This window comes from Amphiprion ocellaris, chromosome 22 (assembly GCF_022539595.1).
Source record: "Amphiprion ocellaris isolate individual 3 ecotype Okinawa chromosome 22, ASM2253959v1, whole genome shotgun sequence".
Taxonomy (NCBI): domain Eukaryota; kingdom Metazoa; phylum Chordata; class Actinopteri; family Pomacentridae; genus Amphiprion; species Amphiprion ocellaris.
The window spans coordinates 18,287,278-18,311,990 of NC_072787.1; the positions used below are offsets into that span (position 1 = coordinate 18,287,278).

Sequence of the window (24,713 nt, forward strand, 5' to 3'; positions counted from 1 at the left end):
CTGCAAGAGAAAAATACAAAATTACATAATGAAGAAGTAAAATAAACAGTATATTATTTTATGAAATCAGTAAATATTGCACAGGATAAAGATGAAATGTAAGTTTACCATTGTGTGCATCCTCTTGATATATCATCCCCACCTAAATCTACCAGCACCTGCAATTTTGGACAAAGAAAGAGAAGCTTTTAGAACTTAGAGTGCTTAGGATTGGATCTAATGCTGCGAAAGCTGCACAACAGGAGCCAGACACAAACACCAGCAGGGGTTACCTTTCCCAAAAGCCCTTTGTGTTTGGACAAAATACTCCCTCCGTTCTTCACTGCTACATCCAAAGTTCTTCTGTGGAGCTCCACCATAGAGACACTAAACTCAAACCTGCACACACAATAAAAAAAAACACATTTTATGACAGTAACAATTAAGCAAATTAAAATTCTTAATTTGATTGAGCCTTTCCTCATATGCTCCTCATATACTAAGCATCCTTTATACTTCACCTGTGAGTAGTTTATTGGAAATTCACTCACACGGGTTCTAAACATTAACTGCTACGGTACTAAATCTTAACAAATCGCTGGCAAGCCCCCCTTTAGAGGCTGGAGAAGGCTGCTAAGCAAGACATCAGGACTATGACAGCAGGAGCTGACTGATGTTATTGGGTTTGATGTTTAATCCCTGAGCTCTGTAACTCAACTGCAAACAAAAGTGTCTGGCAACACAAAGAAACTGGAGCGGATGATGGATCCACACTGAAAACACTTGATATAAATCTGAGCCATGAGGGGTTCCTGCAAACATTACAACAGAGGAGATAATTTTAAGGCTGGAAAATAAAGTATTCCACAACTGCACCCTTGTTGGGATTTCTGTGTTATTTCATCTAATGTCTAAATTCTGGTCCAAGAACTGCAACAAAACTGGCTATGAAATCATAGCCAGCTGCAAATTAAAATTCAAAACAAGAGGCATCTCTAAACCTGTAAAATTTTGATGATTGCACACAAATGAAGACATACAATCACTTTCAAATTACAAAAATACAATTTGTAGACAAGTGTTTGTGTCTAAACCTACGTTTGATCATAAACAGGGTTAAGGGTCCTCTTCATTGTGCTCGTCTTCCTCCTCCCCGTCCGACTCTTGTCAGGCAGCAAATAGAGGCGTATGAAGGGATCAGAGCCATCTTTGGTGAAGGCTATCAAGTTACTGAGGACACACAGGACAAAACTGTTGCACTCACATGTTTCCAGGCACATGGTGTTTGGTTTTATGGCACCTATTCATGCTCAAGTATTTACAGCGGAAGCAAAGTCATTTAAATTCTAAGGAGAATCAGTCCCAATAAATCACAATTAATGAAAGAGAGAGGGAGAAAAAGCAAGGGCAAATGCGTGCAAAAGAAGTCCTTCAAGCAGACTTCAAAACATCTTCCACTGCAAAAATAAATGTAGCGTATTGTGGCAGTTCTGAACTCACCGGCAGGCGTGCACCACCACAATGAGTTTGTTCCTCTGGGAGCTGTGTCGAACAGTCAGCTGGACCTCACCCAGGGGGTACTGGCTGGGGGCCGAGCCGCTATTAACACACCAAAGTCAGTCAGTGTCATTCCCAGACGCTGCAGCTGAATTTACACAGCACACGTACACATGTGTGCGGGAATAGATGCATCACTTGACAGGTAGGCCAATAAAATATTTATGAGGATGAATACGCACAATCCAGATGGCAAATGCAGAATGTAAATACAGGAAACCGAAAACAATAAGAGGAGCTGGAAAAGACATTAGGAAATGAAGAGCAAAATGAAGCAGAAATGACAATAATGTGTCATAAATTCCACTTACTTCTGCAACTGTCGAAGTCTTTGCTGGAGCTCCAAGGTGGCAAAGGGCAGCGAGATATCCGAGGCCAGGCTGGGAGTGGACTCCTTGTGAGGCAGGTGTTTCTGGGAGCTGGACATGCAGGTGCTCAGGTTGGAGGTGCTCAGGTTGGAGGTGCTGCGGCGAGGACTGGCTGAATACGGCTCGCCATCCCTGTGCTGGAGGGTGAGCGTGGAAGCGTCTATCGGCGGCGGAGGTGTGGGTGGAGACAGCAGGGAATCTGAGAATGACGGTCTCGGGGAGGGGGCTGCGACCGGCTGCGGCACACTGGACTTCCTGACCTGGACGGACGAAGGCTGGTCTGAGGAAACCTGCTTCTCCAAGGACAGGATCTACAGAGAGACACGGCAACTTTACTGCGAATGATCTACAATAAGCCAAGCTAAGTGCTGCAATAAAGCCCTTCTGGAAGGATTTTTGTCATCTAATTTCTTGTCGGAGGACTGTAAGTTAAGCAAGCAAGTTGGCAGACATTCCTCAGCTGAAAATTAGTTTAATAATACATAGAGGGACTCAAACAATCCTTTTTGTGTGACAGATAGTTTTGACTACATGGTTTTAATACTGCTGACGTATTTTTGAGGCTGTGCTTACAGCAACTCTGTATTTAAGGTCTACATTTTGTGTTTCTACAGTGGTTGCAAATATGTCTCTGAGGCCGTAAAGTTGTTCCCTTTTAGAATATCTGTTATGAATCTTGTTATGTTGGTTGTGTTCCAATATAGAAAAGCGATTTCAGAGAAGGTCAATATTTAGATGTAGCTGCATTCATTTTTTTTATTCCATCAGTTTTGATTCAATACAAGATAATGCATTTAGTTACGGTGTCATGAAGGGCAATGTAATTTACTTGTTGCAGCGCCTGGTGTCTTCAGGCAGTTATTGAGAAAGATATCCCCATTAGGTTTATGTAGAGCACCTTTTGCACCGGTTTCAACTCTGAGCTATACAACAGCGATGCTAAATGTTTGCTAAACTCCTCCAGTAAGATCAAGTGTTGAAACATAGTGAGGCTTTTCTTCTGCAGAGGAGAATTTCTGGTTGCCCCTCAAAGAGATTTCAGCTGGGGCAAAAAGGAAAGGAAAAAATAATTAAACCAGTTTTGCTGATTTGGGTTTCACTTTACCGAAGCACAGCAGGCCTTTTCATTTATTAAATGGTCAGAAATACATGAAAAATGCTGCGTTATCTGTAAAATAAGGCAACACAGACTCATTAGCTTTACTGTGCACAGACTGACCATGCTGACTCTGAGCAGTCATCCCCAAAGGCACATTCTGAGTGAGGAAAAACCCTGATAGCTTAGCAACCGCAACCATTTGATCTGATATGACAGGCAGGGGGAAGAATAAAACCACTGCATGTAAAGAGTTAGAATGTTAGTGTCTTTTAAAGCCGTTACAAAACCTAAAGTACAAAGCCCCTACATGTACAGAGCAAATTAATCAGTGTGTTGATCATCTTAAAGTAAAACCGGCAATTAGCATGTCCACATAAATAGCTTACTATTAAACTACGGGCGTATTAAGCATTATTTGCTGGGTTAAAGGACACATTGTTTACCAACATGAACTAACTACACTCTGATTTGTAGGTTCACCTGTTACATTAAAAACAGCCCATTAAAAACAAACGCTGCCAGCGTTCTGTGTTTCCCTGCTGTGTGAGAGCCAGACTTTCAGGGCAGTAAGGCGGTTGCTCTTAATTGGATGAAGAGGAGTTCACACTCCAGCAACCACGGCCAAGATAACGTTAATAAAACATCCTTATCCTAAAAGCCCTTTCTCTTGTAACATTACAAATAAAAAAATTCTGTGTGAAAAAACAAACAAACATGAAATCTAACGGGCCAAACAGGGTGTTTGGCTTGGTTGAGTATGTTCTACTTGCTCCTTCCATATTTATAATACAGGACAGCTGCTACTGCATCTGGTGAAGATGCTGAATTTTTGCCTTGGGCATGTAGTCATAGCCTCAGTCCTTTATTACAAAAGCGACTGTGCCCCTGAGCAAAGTCACATGAATGTCAAATGATTTCAGATCGTACCACCATTCAGTGACTAAATTATTACGATGCTGACAAGTACAGTATTTCTTCATATGAATAATAAAAAATAAATGCTTGAGAAAGACTATATAAAAATACAGGCGCCAAAGAAAAAAAAAGTGAATACACCTCTCATTACTGACACACAATTTGGAAAACCTGTGATTACTAGAACAAAACGCAGCACATCTGGGATTTCCAATTTGTCTACCTGCATTAAAATGTTTCTAAACTGAGCTGTGAACACGGGAGTTTTCTCAGTTCATCTGCATATCTGCATCAATTGCTGTGTGACTTCACAAAGATGTAAAAGGACAGAGGAGATCAGTCAAAACACATCACAGCAATAATTGGAGGTGCAGAACGAATGGCATCATGTGCGCTACTTGCAAAACTGAGCTGTGAAAACAGACGGGAAAGTGCTTCTGACTTAGCAGTGGAAATCAGAGCCTCTGTGCCCCCTCAGTGTAAAAGATATTGCATAGTGCCGCCACCCAAAACTAAAACTTTTGCTTGCTCTTTGACACAAAATTGCAAGAATGAACTTCCCTTCAAACAGGACATGTAGCTGATTAATATTAGAAGTGCATTCTTTAATTAAATGAGACTAACATAAAGTTGTTTGGATCAAATAGAGTCCTGCATGTTTGGCATGAACCTGGCAGGACGACACAGTGATTGGATGGTTCTGACAGTGAAGCACGAAGGTGGGAGTGTGATAAATTTACATAAAGCACAAAAGGTGTTGAGGAAATGGCATTCATAGGTGACGCCATGAATGCTTGTGGATATACTGACAACACGACTCCAATCAGCAGAACCTAATCGAAAGCACACTGCCAACATAAGACAAGAATAAAAAGTGAAAGCTGTGACCTGGCCAAGTGTGTCAAGTGTGTTTAAAGAAAAAGGTAGAGCAACACAACCCCTCCAGCAAAAAACAGCTGAAAAACATTCTCTGAAGACCAACAAAACACCTTTTCAGAAATCTGGACTCACCCTCCCATGCTCAGGAGGATTGATTCCATCATTAAGTTGGACATATTCAGTACTTGTATCGCATTGAGTTCCAACTGCAGCTCCTCTATTTTTATAATAACAAGCCTAAATTGTGTGATTTTAATATTACATAAGAGCAAATACTTTACTGTGTAACTAAGAAGCTGTTCAATTACTGTAACATGAGACCGTTTTGAATCATTTGACATTTATGTGATATTGCACTGGGATGTAATCACTTCTGCTATATACTGTTTGCTTAATTACAACCCCCTTTAGAAGCTACTTTAAAAAACAAGTCGAGCAAAACAGAAACCCAGCAGGGAGGAAGCTTCCAACCAACTAATGAAGCTAACAATGGCATAAATTGGAAGTGGGCTACAAAGCTTCTTCCTACTTCTGTTTGAAATGAAAGTATTGTGTTGTAATATGAGCCATGCTAAAACAGAAAGTTTAGGAAATGCATTGAGCTGAGACAGTAAAATCAATTCATAATCTTCAGCATTATTGACACTACAATATCTTGCTTTGCAACACCATTAATTCAGAAATTGCATTACTCGCCTCCGCACGAGTCATTCTAATTGAATCAGTAGATTTTGAACATCTGCTCTGGTTTAATCAGCATTAAATGAAGAACCATGACGGAGGCAGACAGAACCAGTGAGATGTGAGGCAGTCCATTTTTACCCTGAGGGCCATCTTGAGCTTGATGGTGGAGCTGGGCCCCGAGTTCTTCAGAGGAAAGCACTGAGTCAGCGTCATGTCCTCCTCCACCAGCAGGCCACTCAAAGGCACCGTCAAGTTTCCCAGGGTGCACTTGTGCTTGTCATCTTTTATCTGTGCAAAAAAAGGAAATCCCACAAAGATCTGCTTTTAGACAAGTCAGCTGCTCCGCCATTCCAGTGACTGATCTTATGAAAAATAGATGTTAGCAGCAACATTTTGAATGTGCCGTTACCTCCACCTCGAGCTCCTGCCTCCTGGGATTGTGGACGAGGAAGGAGAAACAGTCTTCCCACAGAGGCTCCTTTGTCTTGTACCGGATCTGTATGGGCAGACAGGTAGTTAGTTATAAACTGTTACAGAGCATATGCCCTGATATCTTTATCATTATTATTGGTATTTAATATATTTTCATACATATTTTCTTGTAGATCTATTTATCTACTAGTGTTTAAGTCCTCAAATCAACTGTACAGACTTTTATAATCTATAGCTGGATATGGTAAACAGCCAGCCTCCCCATGAGATATGTTTCAATTTAGAATTAATTACCAGATAATAGTTTTTTTTAAATTGTTTTAGCTGTGTGCTTTGGCAAATGGGTTTTTAATGGAACTATGACTATGAGGTTCAAATGTTTCAGCTTGAAGAGGTTTTGAGGTTCGCATCCATATTGATGTTCTGTATGGGACCCAAAGATCTCATCACACATACATTAGAGCCCCACACAACAATTCTTAACATATGTTGTAGGCAAAGTGCAGCAGTTTATACGTCTGTGCATTGTCAAGTCAGCCCAAATGAGTATCTGTTTAAAGACCAGGCTGAAGGCAAAAAGCTCCAGAAACAAGGCAAGTGTGGAAGCAAAAATCTAGTTATTTTTTTCAAAAACAATCACTTCTGTGGCTTGTATAGATAGGAATGTAGGATATGATTAATGTTAGTGACAAACATCCAATCACAGAGCTTTAAAATCTATTTTGCCCGCCAGTAATGATACATGGGAGCTAAAGATTTCAGTGAGAGGCAGATAGTGGGCCAATTATGGATGAGTTTAGTAACTATGGTGCCATGTTTTGTTCCCAACTGCAGTGAGAGACAGGACTGGTTCTAGCCTGTTATATTACCAAGGGCTGGTATAAATAATAAGAGGGTAACTTGGGCAGTAAGTAGCACTAGCCCAGAGAAATTAGTAACCACAAGGTTTCCAGTTCAAGGCCTATTTTCATCTCTACAAGTGATTAGTGATTTTCTATGTAACTTAAAATAAATTAGAGTGACAAACAAAAACTTAATAAAAGTTAAACTAAGATTTAAAGCACCGATGTTATCCAATGCGTACAACATGACTTGGAGCAGGTGAAGTGTGTGATTTTTCATCAGCACCGGGATCGTGTTTGAGCTTTTACGTGTTTTGTATGCTTCATAAGACACTCCACAGGTTGGAGTATTAGGAGGCTGTCCTGCCCATACAATCAGAGGGTGAATAGGCATTTTTTGCGCTATTTTTTGATTGGCTGAACAAACAAATTAAGCCCACCCAGGCTTAAAGTTACCACCAGCCTGGATGAAAAATTATTTGGAACCTGCTTCAAGTTCAATTTGTGCCTTCTACTTGTTTAAGGCCAGAGGTAATGTAATGGAAAAACAAAAACAACTCTAACGTACAGGATTGTGACATTATACAGGAGCTTCTGTTGTAAACCCATGAGGAGACTGAATTTTGAAATTGAACTGAATTTTAAAATTCGAACCAGCAGCTCCTCCCACTGTGTAATTAAATATAACACTTGATAATGTCATGCAATTACCAGTGAATCGCCTCCCAACTTAAATGTCAGGAGAGATCCGATCAGCCAAAGAACTGAACACATCTGTGGCTTTAAATATGATGACTAAATTGAAGTTTTGTCATCTTTCCAGGTTAAATTTTCTCACACAAAAATGTGGAGGAGAGCAAGATTCTTCTGCTGTGAATATAAACACCCCCATATTGAAACAGACTGTCAGCTTCTGTATTTATTGCTTTATTTCAACCTCAAAGTGGAAGAATATAGCGCCAACTTAACAAAAATGTTAGTGTTGAAATGATTTTTATCTATGTTGCATCACATGCCGGCAGTAAAACTTCAACATCAACAATAACTTGTCCCATTAAGTGATTCTTCCTGTTTAATAGCCTCACTTTAGATGTTGGATTCAAATTTCCCGTGAGAAATCGCTGGTAAACACACTTCATGTCAGCCTAGAAGCTCTTTAGTCTGCACTTAATGGTGTGTTTGTGGTTATAATTCCTCATTTAATGTTCTTTATTTTCATGTAACAATTTTCAGCTCATCTTTCACTTAGTTCCACAGTCAGAGGGAAGTAATCTGCAAGAGGAAGCTTCACTGAAACAGTCTGAGAGTGAGCTGAGTTGGTTTGACTCCAATATATCAGTGTCTTTAACAACCTGACACGCAGTATTTCACTGTTTGTCATTTGCAGTATTCTGGTTAAAAAAAAAAAAAAAAAAAAAAAAGAACTGCTGTGTCCAGTGTTTGACTGCCTGGAAATCTTTTCAACAACTTAAAATAGGAAGATATTGAACAAAATCATCCGTAACATTTTTCTTCTCACACAGAGTAAAACTAACAGCTTCAAACAACAAATCAATGGAGGAGTGCGAAGCCAAACTGAAAAGCAGTCAGTGTAATAATACTAATGGACTCACCTTACTCTCCAGTGTTTTGTGTCCGACTGTGAATTGAACATAAGGGCTGGGTTCACTGCTACTCTTCTTGGCAGACTATTAGAAAAACAGAGAGAGCACAGTTAGCTGATTGTTCTCACTGTGACACACGACTCTGTAACGGACAACACAATTACACCCAAACATCCGCTTGTGGAGGCTCGATCAAGCACACAGTGGTCAAAGAGTCTGTAGTTCAAACGGGAGGGAACATTACCATACGTTTTGACAAGCAGGGCTGCAGGCAGAGAGGCTACCAAGGAGGCTTTGTCTCCTCTGCAGTCTAAATTTAGCATGCTGGGTTTTGACAGCTACGTATTATTCAGGATTCCTTACAGAATAATAATACCCTACATATCTACAGGCCGAGGGCTGTGACGCCAGAGGAAAAGTCTTCATTTCCTTGTTATCCCATCCTTTCTCATGAGGACGCTGCTCAAATTTGACATCTATTTCCCACCAGCATTAGAATTAAGCTTCACATTGTACATGCAGACTGATTAACACAATCCCACTCTATATTCTGGCACGACTTGAACTGACAGGGCAAACAACATAAATGAATTTGAAAAAGCATAAAGTTTTATATTAGCAATACAATATGTGTGTTCCCAATTTGCTTGAAACTGGCATGCATTGCATTCACATACATTTATACTGCTGCTACTTCTGTCTCATATATAAAGTGTACTGTATACAAAACACTTTTTGCACATATCTGCCTTGTTAATTTTTCCTTCTGTCAATTAAGAGTATAAGCATAAACTTGTCATACTGTAAAGTTTTTGAGTACATCTGTTAGTCTGTGTTGCAAACAGCAAATAAAGCTGCTTTCTCTAACTAGGACGGTCTTCAGGCGCAGGCTGGTAAGTTCAGTGACATACAATTAATCCAAATGACTGTTAAAGAAGCAGCTGGTCATTATTTCTATTCACCACAGATCTTAGATTATTGTGGCATATTTAATTGCCTCTTTTCAGTACGTGACTGTTCCTGTTTTACATTTTGCAGTCACTGGAGGAGGAAACTTCTCTCTGCGGCTGACAGTGGAAGATGCAGTGACAGTAGTTGGAAGGCTGAGATAAACTGTTATAGATTTTGTGTCAAGTGTTTATGTTTTGTTTGTACATTTTATCTGCTCAAGTGCAAACAGAATTGTTCTCAGGTTGGCTTCTGTCATTTTCAGACTATTAGATTACCCTAAACATGGACTTTTAGTGTGTGTTTATGCAGTATATATGTGTTGATTACAAAAAAAACTCTACAGCATAACGTGATTCTAAATATACGATTAAATCTGGGGACAAGTCACATATTTATAATTACAAAAAAAGTCAATTGAATCTCTTCTGAGGATATGAAACACTTGACCCAGTGAGCAAAGGCTTGGTGCATTCAAACCAATTTTGAATCTACTGAACAACAGTGAGGCTTGTTCAACTCTCACTAATGTGTAAATGTAAATATGTAAGGTGTGAAATTGCTTGCTGACAGGGTTGCCCCTTGTGTTGTTTAATGTAACACAGACGTGTCTGTTTTACACTCACGTGTGAAAATAGTTACCAAGAATACAGACATGTTCAGATTATCTGCGAAAGGTTTGCTGCTGCTTCCACTTACTCAGTGCAGTTATAGTGGTGACATGTCTGCAACATGTCTATTAAAAATTTAACATGTGACCCACTAAGCAGCAGCAGCATATATTATTCCAATGTTTTTCAGAAATCTTGCTGCCAGCAGGGTGGTGAAGGTAAGATTCCTTCTGATGCTCTAACTGACCTGCTACTCTGTATGAGAATGATTGAAAAACAAAAGACAAAATTTGTTAAAGCTATTTGAGTCACTGTTCTCATAGAACAAGTCCTTAAAATTCCAAATAGCTTAAAGACTGCTCACCGTTTTCTAAAACATCTTCACAGCAGGTTTGCTTTCATTGATGAGAAAATAAAGAGAGCTCAGTCTGCCACTCTGTTCGCAGGCAGCACTGCAGAGAGAATGATAAATACTGAACCAGTCGGGGCAAACCTGAAGCATCTGTGCTTCTGCTGTCCTTTAACAGCAGATAAGAGTGACACAGAATGCTGCAGTGAGTCTCACTAGCTGCTGGACTGGTATCACTCAGGGAATCCCACTGTGTGTGTGTGTGCGTGTGTGCGTGTGCGTGTGTGTGTGTGTGTGTGTGTGTGTGTGTGTGTGTGTGTGCGTGTGTGTGTGTGTGTGTGTGTGTGTGAGAGAAACAATAGGATTGAAACTTCCTGGAAAATGTTGGACACGATTCATGCTAACTGGAATTCAGCTGATTAACTAGTTTAGTTAGCATAACCTGGAACTAAGCTCTGTTCTGAAGAGCTCCGTTGTCATCTGTTGGCATAACTGCTAAACAGTAGCAGATGGTATGCACAATAGCAGGTTAACAGGCCTGCTTTTACCTTTCCCTGCCTCCTCATGTATCCTTTTCTTAAATTATACTGCATCGCCCGGTTCCTATTGTATCTGTGCCAAGAAAACATACACTGTAAGGCTGTTCTTCAGCATAAAAAATGTAGAAATGCTGGCCTGACAACCATGAAGTCCTTATCCTGAATTCCTGATCACTGATTGATCACTTCCTTAGTAAACAAACACAGCAGCACGCATGCTTGTTGTTTAAAAACCTTCAGCCCAATTCAACTGCGGTGCAAACAGGTGTATATAAGGTTCACCTGACAGGCAGAAGAATGACAGTCACTCTAATAATGTAATGAACACACAATCGGCCACAAAATTCTCTTTCCGCTTCCACTTGATTGCAATATTAGACTTCTGCATGCAAGAAAATGAGCTGGGAAACATGAAAATGATACATCACTCGGGAGAAAAAGTGAACAGCACAACCGAGGCATTAAACACACAATGCAATCATCCATCTTCATGCACATTTGTTTTAAAAAATGGTAATTCACGTTGTCTGTTTGATAATCATCACAATCACATGACGTTGGATGGTGCACTCGAGAGGCCAGCACAGGTGAGACACAGGGTGTGATCTGCACATGCAGTCCATTCTTCCCACATTACCTTCAGGGCCTTAAAGACTGAGACTTGCTTCAACCCGTCATAGGTGAAATCTGACAGGTTGCTCTTTAAGCCACAAGGAGATTTGGGGGAGAAAATCACACCCACAATTAGTAGGACGGGAATGATTTGGTTTGGGTAAGAGGCATGAGAAAAATCCAGAAAATATGTTGGAACTTGTACAGAAACATGAATGGCATGAATAGTAAATAAGTAAATAAAAAGCAGCAGTGTGGGGGCTGACACTGTTTCCACTGCAGGGAGCGAACAATGAAAACACGGGTCAGAATAATGAGGATATTCGCTACAGGGAAGACTTGAAGAAGCTACTTTCAGACACGGCGACTTTTTTTTCACAAGCTACAGACTTTCTGCATCTGTACAGCTACACACTTATTTGCACGCTAAAACCGACAGATCAGTATAAGCCCTGCCAGTGAGCTCTCTGTACTGTAGATACTTCATACTTCAGCCTTGAACTAAGCACCTGATTTAGCATAATATGCTTCTGACTAACTAGCAGCCTGCACAGCCGGATCCTCTGTTTTGAAGTGTCAGATTCATGTTAATTGTTACTGGACATTTATATTAGGCATTACAGTAAAACCGTGCAGCTAACACATGCTTTAAGGTACAGGTTTGAAGGACTCCTGTTACTGTTCAACCAAAGTCATTTCACACCGCTAATGCTTTAACTATGAAGATGCAAAAGTACCGTTGGACTCACAAATATTGTTCTATACTCAGAGGTATTGCTCTCACAAAAGACTAGGCCAGACGCTCTCCTCTCACTTAAGTTTCCACAGCCTAAGCTGCCTGTGAAGACGCTCTTGGGTGAAGAGGAAAGAGAATAAAGAGGAAATGTAAGTAGGTGAGTTTTACTGCTTTGTGTGAAGTAGAAACTTTCTAATCTTATTGCAAAAGCTTAAAAATGCACCAGACTTTCCTAGTCTGACAGGTTAAGGGTTCTCATCTAACAGCAGTGACAGATATCTTTTGTAAAATAGAATCCCTGAGCTGCAATTACTTGACATATAATTTGCTGAAATAACAAAGTGACTAAAGTTTGGTGTAGCTCAGATAATTAGGATACAACTGTAACAATCTGTCCTGGTTGTTAGGTTTTATCTGGAATTCAGGGTGCATGAAAATCAACTTTCAAAGAACATGGAAAGCAAACTGATGAACTGACGTCACTCAAGTCACAAAGAATAGACATTATGTTGCTGAAACAGGAACATGAAGCATTGCACAACATTGACCAATAATCCCTACTTAAACAGCACTTGCTACTAAACTGGTTCAGTGTTGGTCTAAGAAGTGTGTATGTTTTAGGGTGGAGAACAAAACGCCTACATACGATCAGCCACAACATTAAAACCACTGACAGGTGAAATGAATAACACGAGTATCACGTCACAAAAGTGCCTGTCAAGAGGTGAGGTCTATTAGGCAGTAAGTAAACAGTTTGCACTTAAAGTCGACAAGTTAGAGACAGGAAAATTGGAAAACATAAGGATCTGAGTGGGTTTTGACAAGGACCAGATTTGAATGGCTAGACGACTGACTCAGAGCATCTTTAAAACCGCAGGTATTGTGGGGTTGTCCCAGTATGCAGTGGTAAGTATCTACCAAAAATGATCCAAAGAAGGACAATCTGTGGACTGGCAATATTGATTTGAAGCAAAGGCTGTCCCGTATGGCTCAATCACACAGGAGAACTACTACAGCACAAACTGCTGAAGATTTTAAAGCTGGTTTGGACAGAAAAGGGTCAGAACACTGTGGACTGTAGCTCTCTGTATATGGAGCAACCACAGACTGATCAGAGTGTCCATGCTGACCTCTGTCCATCATCAAAAATGCCTATAATGGGCATGTGAGCGTCAAAATGGACCCTGGAGCACTGGATAAAAGTGGCCTGGTCTGATGAATCACATTTTCTTTTACATTCTTCAAGTTCGAGATGCTGACTTGGCCACAAAATTCCTCAGATCGCAATCTGACTGAGCATCTGTGCAACGTGGTGGAAAAACAAGTAAAATCCCTGAGACCCCACCTCACAATTTATACTAATATAAGAAAGTGCAGCTAATGTCTTGGTGCCTGATACCACAGAACCCTCCAGGGCGACTGATACAATATTAGGCAGATGGTTTAATGTTGTGGCTGACTGATGTGAGCCTAAGGCTATATTTTAGCACAAGCTATAGCATCAGAGCAATAGCATTGCTGGTGTTATAACAAAGTCAACACTGTAGTATCTTACTGGCAGGTTCTTGGCTGAGTCCAGATAGACCACCAGCAGTGCTGATGACAGTCCGTCATTGGCCAGGCTTCTGTCTGCGCGCACACTCCGCAGCACCTGATTGGACAAGAAGGATAGGACAAACACTCACAACTGAGAAATATGTATCCAACCACTATGAACAGTGGCAAACACATAAACAGTGTCAGACAGCTGTTGTTCTGTTAAAGCAGGAAAGTTTGTTTTGTTTCCAGTGTGGTACCTGGTCCAACTTCTCAGGAGTGGAGAGCAGAGACAGCCACTCCAGTTTTAAGTGGAGTTTCCCAGTGGGGGCTTCTTCTAGATCAAACCACTGCAACAATATGTCAAAATATCAAAGTTGAAAGGACCACATTGGCAATTTCTTGTAATGATGTTCCTGGCAAAAGCCACGATTTGCTTATTTGCTTTCTTGTGGAGTTAAACAACAAGATTGATATGTCTCTAAAGCCTGTATGGAACTATGAAGCTGGCAGCTTAACTAGCACAAACCCCTAAAACCCAAAATCTCAATTCCAGCACCTGTAAAGCTCACTTATTAATACATCATATCTTGCACTGTATCTTTTTTGGCTGATCCTTACTAAGCCTAAAGTGAAAAAAGTATCTTGTTGTAGTTTCTGGAGGGGTTGTGTGCTGGTGCAGTAACTTCCTTGAGTTTTATCATCACCCTGAGGTTGGGAGGCAATCAAATGTGAATCAAGATATAACATGTTAATCAATAAAGTTTTAGAGCTCCTTCTAGGTGGAATTTGTTACTTGTGCACCACTTTCTATGCTCGGCTAAGAGAACCTGGGTGTGGCTTCACATTTAGTAGTAACAACATTTCATCTTGCTATTGGCAAGAAAGCAAATACACATATTTCCCAAAGTGTCAGTTACTTTAAGACAATCTTGAAACAAATTCTAATTAAATTACAGTATAAAAGGAAAAGAAAGTGTCTTACCTCATCAACCTTCTGCTCCTTGTGCAGCTCAGTCATATCAATCATGAGGCTGCAAATAATGGCAAATAATGACTGACATTTGGACGGCAAACAGGCGACAGAAAAATCGCAGCAATTAATCTGAGCAGAGGGGGTCCAGATATCGATTGGCTGCTTTGTGTTAATAACACTGGGTGTAGTGTTACAGCCTTGGGGTAGAATCAATCAAATTTGCTCTTGGGCCGGTAACTGTAGGATAACACCGCTTCCTCAATATGACTGATGTCTACTAGCACAGGTAAGTTTATCACATCTCCCCCAGGTTGCAATTAACTGGCTTAAACTTTATATACAGTAGCTAGCCAGTTACAGCAACTCTTGTTCTAAATCATCAGTCACATTACTGAGGCGCAACAGAGTTTGTTTCTCATGAAATATGTGTGATAAGTTTACAGCAGTGTAGGAAATAAGAGTGACTCACCTTCCCAGGAAATCGTCTTTGTCCGGATCCTCGTCAAACAGCTCAATCTCAAGATGCTGACCTGAGTGCTCGTACACCAGAGCCTGACGAAACACAACAACATGCTGAGGCTTGAACAATCTGTGGATAGATTAGTGCAAACTGGGAAAAGGCCTGATTAAGGCTGTGGGAAAAAGCAACCTGATGATTGCTTTATTATCAACAGCAAGTTATAATAGGAAATGAATTAATTACTATTTTCTCAGGGGAAACAAGAGATGTTCTGCTGTACTCTAATCATCACCTCGTAAACTTCGTTCCACTTGGGATGGAGGCTTTCCTTAACAGTCTTGCTCTGAAACAACTGGTTGCCGATCTGCAGGACACCGTAGGGGTCGGACTTGCCCTTAATTAGCCCGCCCAGAAATTTATCCTTCCCTTCCAGATCCTGAGCCTCCAGAAAGTGAATCCTTAGGACTCCCTGTGGAGACGAACAGAGCAGAGACTTAAAGGGAGCATCTCTGAGATAGCAAGCTCTGACACTTCGTGGCTGTGGTAAAGTCAGAGTTTACAAGATGTGACAGTACTTGCAGTATAGCACTGGGTGTTATACGGTAAGTGCATGCGAAGACTGTGGCTTTTTACTGCGATCAAGTCGTAACAATTTATTGATTATTTTTTAAAGTTTCTATTAACCCTCTGAACCCCATAACCTACGGATGGGTTTGAAAGACGTGCTCTCTTTTAAAAATCACCAAATTCACATCATTTAATATCTTTTAAGAAACTGGAAAGACATGCCCCATGACAAAAATTCACAATAACTTGAAATAATGCTGTGCATGCCAATTCCAGATTTTTAAAATTTTTGTCAAACAAATAATTAAAGAAACAATGTAAGTCATTACAACTATACTGAAGTATACATCTAGTCATGGTTGTGCAGCTCAATAGAGGTGCAGGAATTTAGATTTCAGTGAAAATGGGCCCACATTGAGAAAAATGGAACAAACAAACGCTCAGAAACTACTCTGGGTTCAGAGGATTAACAAATGTTATTACATTTTCCACAGACATTATTAAAAGTAAATATCATAAGTAAGGGGAACTAGTAAAACAATGCAGAAGGTGACAGTTACATCAGTGCTTGTTTGTATGCAAATGTAAAATACAGAACATTTAACAAACTCAATGTTACTTACATCCTGGGCTGCAAATCTTTGACTAAAACTAGACTGCTTATTCCACTTGGATTTATATTATTATTTTCATTGTCCATTATTGTGATGGTCCTTCATTCACATAAGCAGCTATTTGTTCTGTTGATCAAATGTCAGATACAGTGAGGTGTTTTTTTTTCAGTTTATCTTCCATACACTGAATCTAGAATGATATGAAAGAGGGCAAAGAAGAAAAACCTTGCATTTGAAAACTATGAATGATTTATTACCACAGTTGTTGATAATTAATGTTTTCCTCAGTCAGTTTAAGTGGTTTCACGTTAAAAAGTGCAAATGCATAAAATAATTGCTGCATTAAATATCTTAAATATAATAAAATAGTACATCCACAACAAGGATGCTTCTTGCAGTGAAACATTCTTAACTTTTCATCTTGTTGCCATGGATACGGATCCTAGCAGCGCGGCCTTGACACGTCTTTTCGTGTAGTGGCTCTTTTTGTTTATTGTGTTTCAGTGCTGAGGGTTACCTTCAATACCCTGATAGCTACTTCGTTTAATGATGAAGTCAGAATCAAAGCACATATATCTGACAACCACACCCCTTGAGATACGAGACAATCAAGAGCTTTGATCCACTAACCATGTATTCCCTGATGAAGCGGTCTGATTTGCTTTTGAATTCACCCAAACACTTGCAGCTTGCACAGCTTATGTTTAATTGGATGCAGTTTAAAACTCCATTAGTACCTTTGGCATCGGAAAGCGTAGTTTGGCCAGTTCCACATCTCCCACCAGTGGGATCGTGATACGATTTGGCAAAACCAAATAACTGTAGATAATATCTTGAATCAGGCTGTCAGAGAAGCCGCTGTGAGGACAGCAGAGAAGGTTGAGAGAAGAGAGGAAAAGGAAGATAAACAGAGCGGAGCAATGAATTATTTAAAAGACAGTAAGGGTGCCCTTGGGTTATAAATATTCTCTTTTAATCTCAGCTTAGTACAGTACATTTCAGTTTTACATGTGAGGTGACAGTAGGAAAACTGGAGTCAGTTCAAGCATGTTGCTGCTGCTGCTAGCCAACAAACCTCCGAATCTCTATCTGATCCGCTAATGAGTCAACGCTGCAGACGAAAACAATGACAGCGAGGGCAGGGAATGACATTACCGCAAGGCTTTCCTGTATTCATTTAGCTGCAATGGCACAGCTGGAAAATTATAGTCGGAGCGTCAAAAAAAATGGAATTACAATGAAAATCCATCATGCTGTTATTGCTGAGCCTGTTCCTTGAAAAAAACAAAAAAAAAACAACAACAGTTGCTATTCCGGGACAAGCGTCCATTAATCATGTGTGTGGCTTTCCTAATCAAAGGCATTCGTGAATTATATGAAATACCAACTGGGGGTGAGTCTGAAATCATCTCTAGGACATCTACTCGCATTGGACAAATCAACTAAATGGCCATGTGAGATACAGCAACATGAGCAGTTGACAAGCTAGACTGATAAAATTGGACATTTTTTATACTGGTACACAGGATCTGCTCTATCTGTCCCCTGTGCTTTCTAGCTGTTCACCAGTGCAGATATTTACAGTAGCTGGGTAACAGCCTGTATGTAATTGGCATTATAAATTTAGGAAACTTGTATGGTTGGTGTCTTTCTTAATTAGGCCCAAGATATTTTCAGCACCAGCATGGCTGCCTGAACCACAACAGTCCACCGAAAGCACCGGTTACTGTCCCTGAGCAACAAAGTCAACACACAGTGAGCGACATATCTGGGTAAAGTTGACTTGAAAGCACAATCTGACTTTGTGACATGACATGTTTTACCATATAAAAAACACTATGCCATAGACACATGCAACCTTCAAAAGAAAACAGCACGTGACCAAGAAAACGAAGGGGAAAAAACACACTGCAGTGGATTCACTAAAGCTATTTTACCCACTTATCTTCTGTTTTTGATCATTTAAAACTGTATAAATTAGGCAGTATCTAATCACACTGAAGAAAAAGGCAAAGCCAGATAAAGTAGTCCTGCTATAAATAGCACAACTCAAGAAAGACGTATTGTTTTAGAGGGATAGATTTCAGGGAGATGCAGGAAGCACATCCCCCTCAATATTTAAAGCACATGCATTTGTCCCTCCCAATGAAAATATGTAAGAAGAAAAAATGCTTTTATCCAAAAAACACTCTAACATAACTAATAAATTAAACAATGCCTTGGACGGTTTGGTCTTTTTGCTTTAGCCCTGGCTTCCTTTTTTCAACCCTAAAAAAATAATTATGAACTTGCACCATAGCTGAATCTGTGGCGGAAAATGTCCATATAAGTTTCATTATATATTGATTTGTCTCCTACTGTCTGATTTTATGGGATGTTTTCCTTTACATAAATACAGACTTTTCCACCACCACCATAAACTGATGTAGCAAAGGCATAAATTGGTGCATAAAGATTCACCAAAATGTCAGAAAGTAAGTTTAAAATGCCCTACAATGTCACACTAAATGTCTCTGCTGTAGTTACTGCAACATTTGTAGGCACTATACTAGCAGATTGGCATATCAAAATGAAGATTTGGTTTAATGTAAAGACCATGATAATTATCAATAATTCCCTTAAAACTGCATAACATTAAGGTTTGACAGCCTACGCTTTTGTTATTGTCACAGTTGTTTACTTCTCTATCTGCTTTCCTAAGGCGCATACATTTTTATTTTCCATCATTATTCAACTCACCACCACTCTACAACGCTCTACAAGTAATTTCCTCCTTGCTGTAGCCCACAGGTCAGTAGACGGGTCCCAGCACACCTGACCCTAACTCACACCAGCAAACACAGGCTGAAGGCTAAGTGATCGGGCTGAATGCGCCTCACAGCACAGAGAGCAAAGTTCACAGCCAACACTGAGATCAATAATGTACATTTTCTTTTACAAGATAGGCACACATATTGATTAAGTAAATGATAAAAAATATAACAAGTAGGGAGAGCTAGTTTCTAAATGTCAAACCATCCAGATGTCAGTTGATGATATTTCCCCAGCAGCAGTTTGACATTTCAGAGCAAAGAGTAGCTGTGAGTTAGCAGGAATTTCATCCAGGTTTCACTCCAGATAATTCAGTGTTCGGAATCAGTTCAAATACCAGGGGATTTAATTTTGTTTTTATATAATTACCTGCAAATAATTACAATCTTGCTATTTATTACAGCAGTAGATGTAGCATAACTGTGGTGGGAATCAGAAATTCCTAAGAGGAGCTGCAATTTCTTATGCTGTCCTGCAAATCCAGTTATTTTTCTTTTAAAAACTGTGATTTTCCACCACAGTACTGTAGCAGCACAGACGCCAGGTGAAATTAAGTCAATGTAGTCACCTGCGCTTCTCTGGGGCCAGGAGAAACATTCATTTGATCACGCCTCGGCTTAGCTTACGATGAAACGGCAGCACAAGTGTTATGATTCTCTGGTGGGGGACTGATCACAGCTTTTCTCCAGCAGAGAGCTGAAAGTGTAAAGGGATTCCTGCTGCATCAGCGCTTGGTGTGGCGTTTTAGTGACTCCCCTGGTGTAAAAGCTGGAACACCCACATGGTCCTGCTTCTGTGTGTGTGTGTGTGTGTGTGTGTGTACAGAAACTAACAATAGTGAGACTGTTTGCTTATTCATGTTAGGCTAACACTGCATACACACACTCATACTTTAAAACATACAGTATGATACTGTGTGTTTTTGCATGCTACTGATTCACAACAAAGACAATAATCCTGTAGGACTGATGTTAGTGTCAGTTTGTCAGTCCATCACCTTGGCTCAGGCTACAAAATCTCAATTGCCATTAGCCAGACTGCCATGAAATTTTGCATAGGCATTCATGGTTCCCAGGAGATGAATCCTAATGACTCTAATGATCCCATGACTTTTCCTCCAGCACATTTAGCAGGTTAATGTTTCCACATGCACAGGAAAATACTGTCATATACAGTGAAATTGCAGACATATTCAGGGTCCTCAGAGGAAGATTTTTTACTTTAATGACCCCTGACTTTTTCTGTAGCAGCAAAATATGTCAGAAAATGTCAGAAACTAGTGAAAAATTGTTGATAATCAGTTTTTCCAAAAGTCCATGATGAAGTCCTCAAATGTCTTGTTTGTGTGCGCAACCCAAAGGTATTCAGTTAACTGTCGTGGATGAGTACAGAAACCTTAAAATACATAAAGTAAGGAAGTTGGAATCACAAGAATTTAGACTTTTTAAAAATGACTAAAATTGATGATCAAGTTGATGATTAATTTAATATTTGACAACTGAAGGATTAATCTTTGCAGCTCTTATAGGAAAATACGCACGTATTAGCATGCTAACACACTAGATTAATTGGTGAGCATCATAGCCACAAGGGGTCAATCAATTATCAGCCTGGCCAATTATCCAATCCGATATTCAGCATTTCCTCATTATCGATATTGTGACTCCTTTTTAACTGATTACCTGTTACTCTGGCTCAAATGCAACCACTTTTCTCTACCTGTAATCACCACTCTGTGGTCTCAAGTATTGTCCTGTCCACAGCACAGTCTCTGGTTGGTTACCAGTACCGACTACCAGCCTGATGCCTTTTATACAGGCTTGTCTTTTAGTCATTGTGTTTTTTGTGTTTCATGGTTGGGTATGTTAATTGCACATCACTTTAGCTCATTTCTTGCTGTTTTTAGATGTGCTTCATAGATAAATTAGACTTTTACTTTGACTTTGGCTATCAGCAATAAAAGATAAATGGCTCTCCTTTATCTAAAGCATGTAAAACTAAAATAATGGCAATTCTAAGTGTTGTGTTGAAGTTTAAGCTATTCTAAGTTTTGACACCAAGGTTAAAATTTTTTACTGCAAATGTTTATCAGTTCCAAATGATGGATATCGCCCTCCTTGATTAGGAATATGATAATAATAGATATCAGCAGCGTCACTGAGAACATGCAAACATAACAACCTCGACATACAGAAAACCTTGCCGGGGTTAAGCACCACAAACCAGAGCGAGTGGCATGGCTTTATACTCTTGTTTGGATTCAGAATTACACTTTAAAACATGTAAACAAACTTTTGTTACATAATAATAATAATAACAGGGTTTAAGAGCGACACACTGATCAAGCCTTCAAGTAAGCAGCTGATGCTGTCTGTGTGTCTGTCTGTCTTTGCATTTAAGGAACTCTATAGCTGCAGCTACGATTTCACCATATGTTCTGCTGCTACACCAGCTAACCCCTTATTTTCTGCATGTGAAATCCCCCCAGCCCCCCTGGAAACCAACACACCCACATACAAGCACATGAGCTCTATGGATCCATTTCACCCCCACAGAGCACTCAACAGAAACGCTGGAACAGGGTGTCCACTGAGCTGCCTGTGTCAACATGTCTGTCCATGTCTGCGGGCAAGCAAGCAGTTGTAATCCGTGACATGCAGTATTCATGCATGTGTCATTTTGTTTAGGCTGCGAATAATGTATGAGCCACTCAAGATGGCAGCAAGTAATTGTGTTGGGCTGTTCGCAACTCTTAATCTCCTCTCATTTAGTCTCTGCTCAGCCCACACAACAACCCTGGGGGAAAAGATGCTTAACAGAAGCAAAACAAAATAAGGCAAGATGGAGAAAAGTGTTTACAACCAGCACATTTTCTGATCTGACCTGTTTTAGCCCAGTTAAGCAATCATCTTGTTATTCATTAAAATGTATTCATGTAAACATAATGGAGGTCAGAAGTGTAAAGAAATCCCGCATCATACTTGATCTCAGCTTGCTCAACAGAAAAAAAGAGGTTATCTAAGCTCAGTGTGTCCAAGTGCTAAATAACAGTACAACAGTAACAAGAACACCAGAGGCATCCAGCAGGGAAATAAATACTACACAAAACCCCTTTAGCAGGAAATACCTCTGGTACATTTGGTGGAATTTATCTTTCCAGATGCTGGACAAGACAACATGCAGTGAAAATACAACTATAGAGACACCATAGTGAATTTTCATAAGATGTAATGGTGTATAAAGCCACAAAGATCAATAAGGGAACTCTTAGTTTAGTCTGCCCTACCCTAAACACATAGAAATGTTATAGATTTTACTAAAAAGAATAAATAACACAATTCCAAGAGATAGAATGGTGATACATGATTAAGAAAATATATTGCAGCTTGCAATATTACAGTTAAAAATAGGTATGTGGCTTGTAAACACAGCAAGCTTTCTAGAATCCTTGGAGATCTCAGCTTTCATTTCGGTTTCAGTTTCAACAAGCAAAAGCTGTTTTCTACAAAAGCAAGAAAAGCAATTTTGAATTGACTTACTTGAGCCCAGGAATGTCCAGTATATTGGTGAGGCCGGTCCAGTTTATGTCCAGAAGCTAAAACAAAAGAAAAAAACAAGAACATCCCCGATGGGTTAGACTGTAAGAAGATAAAGTGTGAATGACTTTAAATTGATCCTCACACTTAACTTTATTGTTTCCTGCCCTCGTGCTACATTACCTCTTGGCTTCTTGTTTTCTGGCAAACAAACCTCACTGATTAAAAACAGCAGACAAAGAGAGTAACTCACTACAAATTTAAAAAAAATCTAAAGTTTTATAGATAAGTTGCTATTTGGGAAAAAAGTGTTGCTCAAATATTAAAGGCTGTTGTTTTAACCTTTCAGTTTTTTCCTTTAAAGTCCCACTTCACCTTTCAAGTGTTTATATGGATGTTATCTGCTCAGTTAGCTGCAATTTACGAGTCACAAAAAGAGCACAGGAAGCGCAAATGCTTAATTGGAATTTAATACAAAAACACCTGCCTGCTAAAATATTTATAAAAGTAGCCGCAGCCCTCTGGAGTCTCATTAGTTTTCAGGATAACGAGGTCAGGGACACTGTACTTTCTTTTGTGGAAAGCTATTTTCTCATTTTATTCTCTTTCGTGGAAAATCCAGCAGCAGGTCAAATCTAGACAAAGGATGACAGTTCAAAGAAATCAAAGAGAGGTGTGAGGAGCAGCGGCAGAGACCTGAGATGCAGGCTGATTCCAGTTGGCTTTGATCTGTTCCTGCCTGCGAGCTGAAGGAGCAGTGTTTTCTTAATGAGCCTTTCCCACCCTACTTTTCCTGTCCAACTTGCTTACACTGCAGCAGATGCATTGAGTGCTGCAGCGAAGAGGAGAGCACTGCAGGGCTGTGAATGTGGTGGGAGGTGGTGTTGCAGAGCACCCCCCTGCCTGCATTTCACATCTATGTCAAAACACTTCTCCTATATTTGAGTAATGAAGGTCTTTAACCCGTAAACCCGGTGGGAACTGAATCAATTAAAAGATGAAAACATAACTATTTTCAGAGCTGACTAAATTTGCAGACTATATCCTCTCAAATGTGAGGATTTTCTGTGCCAAAAATCAATGTCATTGGGACGCCTTTCTATTTTGGGCGCTTAAAAATAAGCAAAATTAAGAGATACTTTTTGGAAAACACACTTTGGTGTTGATTCAATATGAAGCTACAGCCACGCAAAGTCTAGCTTAACTTAGCCTAAAGACTAGAAACAGGGGGTATTAAGGCAAAAAAAAAGAAGAAAGAATCCACTTACCAGCATCTTAACAAGTTGTGCCTCATTTCATTTATCCCAAAATTAAATGAATGACTCTATATGGTCCCTGTATTGCATTTTTCATGATATATTTCCAGTTTCAGCTAAGCTAATCTGTCTCCAGCTTCCAGGTTCAGAGTCTGGTATAAATTTGTTCTTTTTTTTTTTTTTTTTTTATCAATAGCACAAAGACAGTAAATCTGTGCTAATAGGGGTTTGTGAGAATTACAATTGGAAATCTATAATGTGAAAATGTGCTTTAAAATGTTGAAGTATTCCTTTAACACATCAATTTTGTCAATATTTAGGATTTTCCACAGCCTAAAGACTACCCGATGGTTGAAAAATACATTCAATCTATGTGAATCTAGTAACTACTTCAACAGTCACAGTAGATTTCTTTCAATGCTGCTTCATCAGTTATTACATGAAGTATAAAACAGTTTGTTCCTCTGAGCCAGAGCAACGAAATCTCTTTAGAGGTCTCAGTGCAGAATGCGTTGCATCTTTTTATTTATGTTACAATGAGTTGCATTGGTGAGGTCATACAGTTCAGACGTGTTTAAGACCTCTTATGGTCTGGAAATGCTTCTGTTTCATTTGGCACTCAGCATCAGGCCTTTTATAGCACACGGACAGAAGGACGCTGAGTTCTTTGAAGTCCAGGGTACACAATGTCGTGATTTTCTTTTTTTTCATCCACAGGATATTGCTTTAGCAATTTATTTTGTCCCTCCCTCAGTAAACCAATGTAATGTTCCTCAACTAGAAGCTAGAGAAGATTGATAGAC

The 24,713-nt window shown here is 39.7% G+C and overlaps 1 protein-coding gene across 3 annotated transcripts in view; it reads right to left on the reverse strand.

The window, feature by feature from the left end:
• esyt2b (extended synaptotagmin-like protein 2b) overlaps positions 1–24,713 on the reverse strand; it is a 37,125-nt gene that overhangs the window by 1,041 nt on the left and 11,371 nt on the right. The window contains exons 7-22 of one of the 3 annotated variants that reach the window (XM_023297644.3): positions 22,658–22,713; positions 17,045–17,165; positions 15,419–15,595; positions 15,136–15,218; positions 14,676–14,724; positions 13,951–14,040; positions 13,710–13,805; positions 11,444–11,506; positions 8,369–8,443; positions 5,891–5,977; positions 5,620–5,769; positions 1,848–2,215; positions 1,480–1,578; positions 1,078–1,209; positions 273–378; positions 109–158 (exon numbers count right to left, since the gene is read on the reverse strand). In XM_023297644.3, the coding sequence (XP_023153412.2) occupies positions 109–158; positions 273–378; positions 1,078–1,209; positions 1,480–1,578; positions 1,848–2,215; positions 5,620–5,769; positions 5,891–5,977; positions 8,369–8,443; positions 11,444–11,506; positions 13,710–13,805; positions 13,951–14,040; positions 14,676–14,724; positions 15,136–15,218; positions 15,419–15,595; positions 17,045–17,165; positions 22,658–22,713 (1,802 nt within the window). Of the gene's footprint in view, positions 1–108; positions 159–272; positions 379–1,077; positions 1,210–1,479; positions 1,579–1,847; positions 2,216–5,619; positions 5,770–5,890; positions 5,978–8,368; positions 8,444–11,443; positions 11,507–12,167; positions 12,270–13,709; positions 13,806–13,950; positions 14,041–14,675; positions 14,725–15,135; positions 15,219–15,418; positions 15,596–17,044; positions 17,166–22,657; positions 22,714–24,713 lie in introns of all 3 variants that reach the window. The other 2 variants (XM_035942653.2, XM_023297646.3) reach the window with 2 other exon arrangements.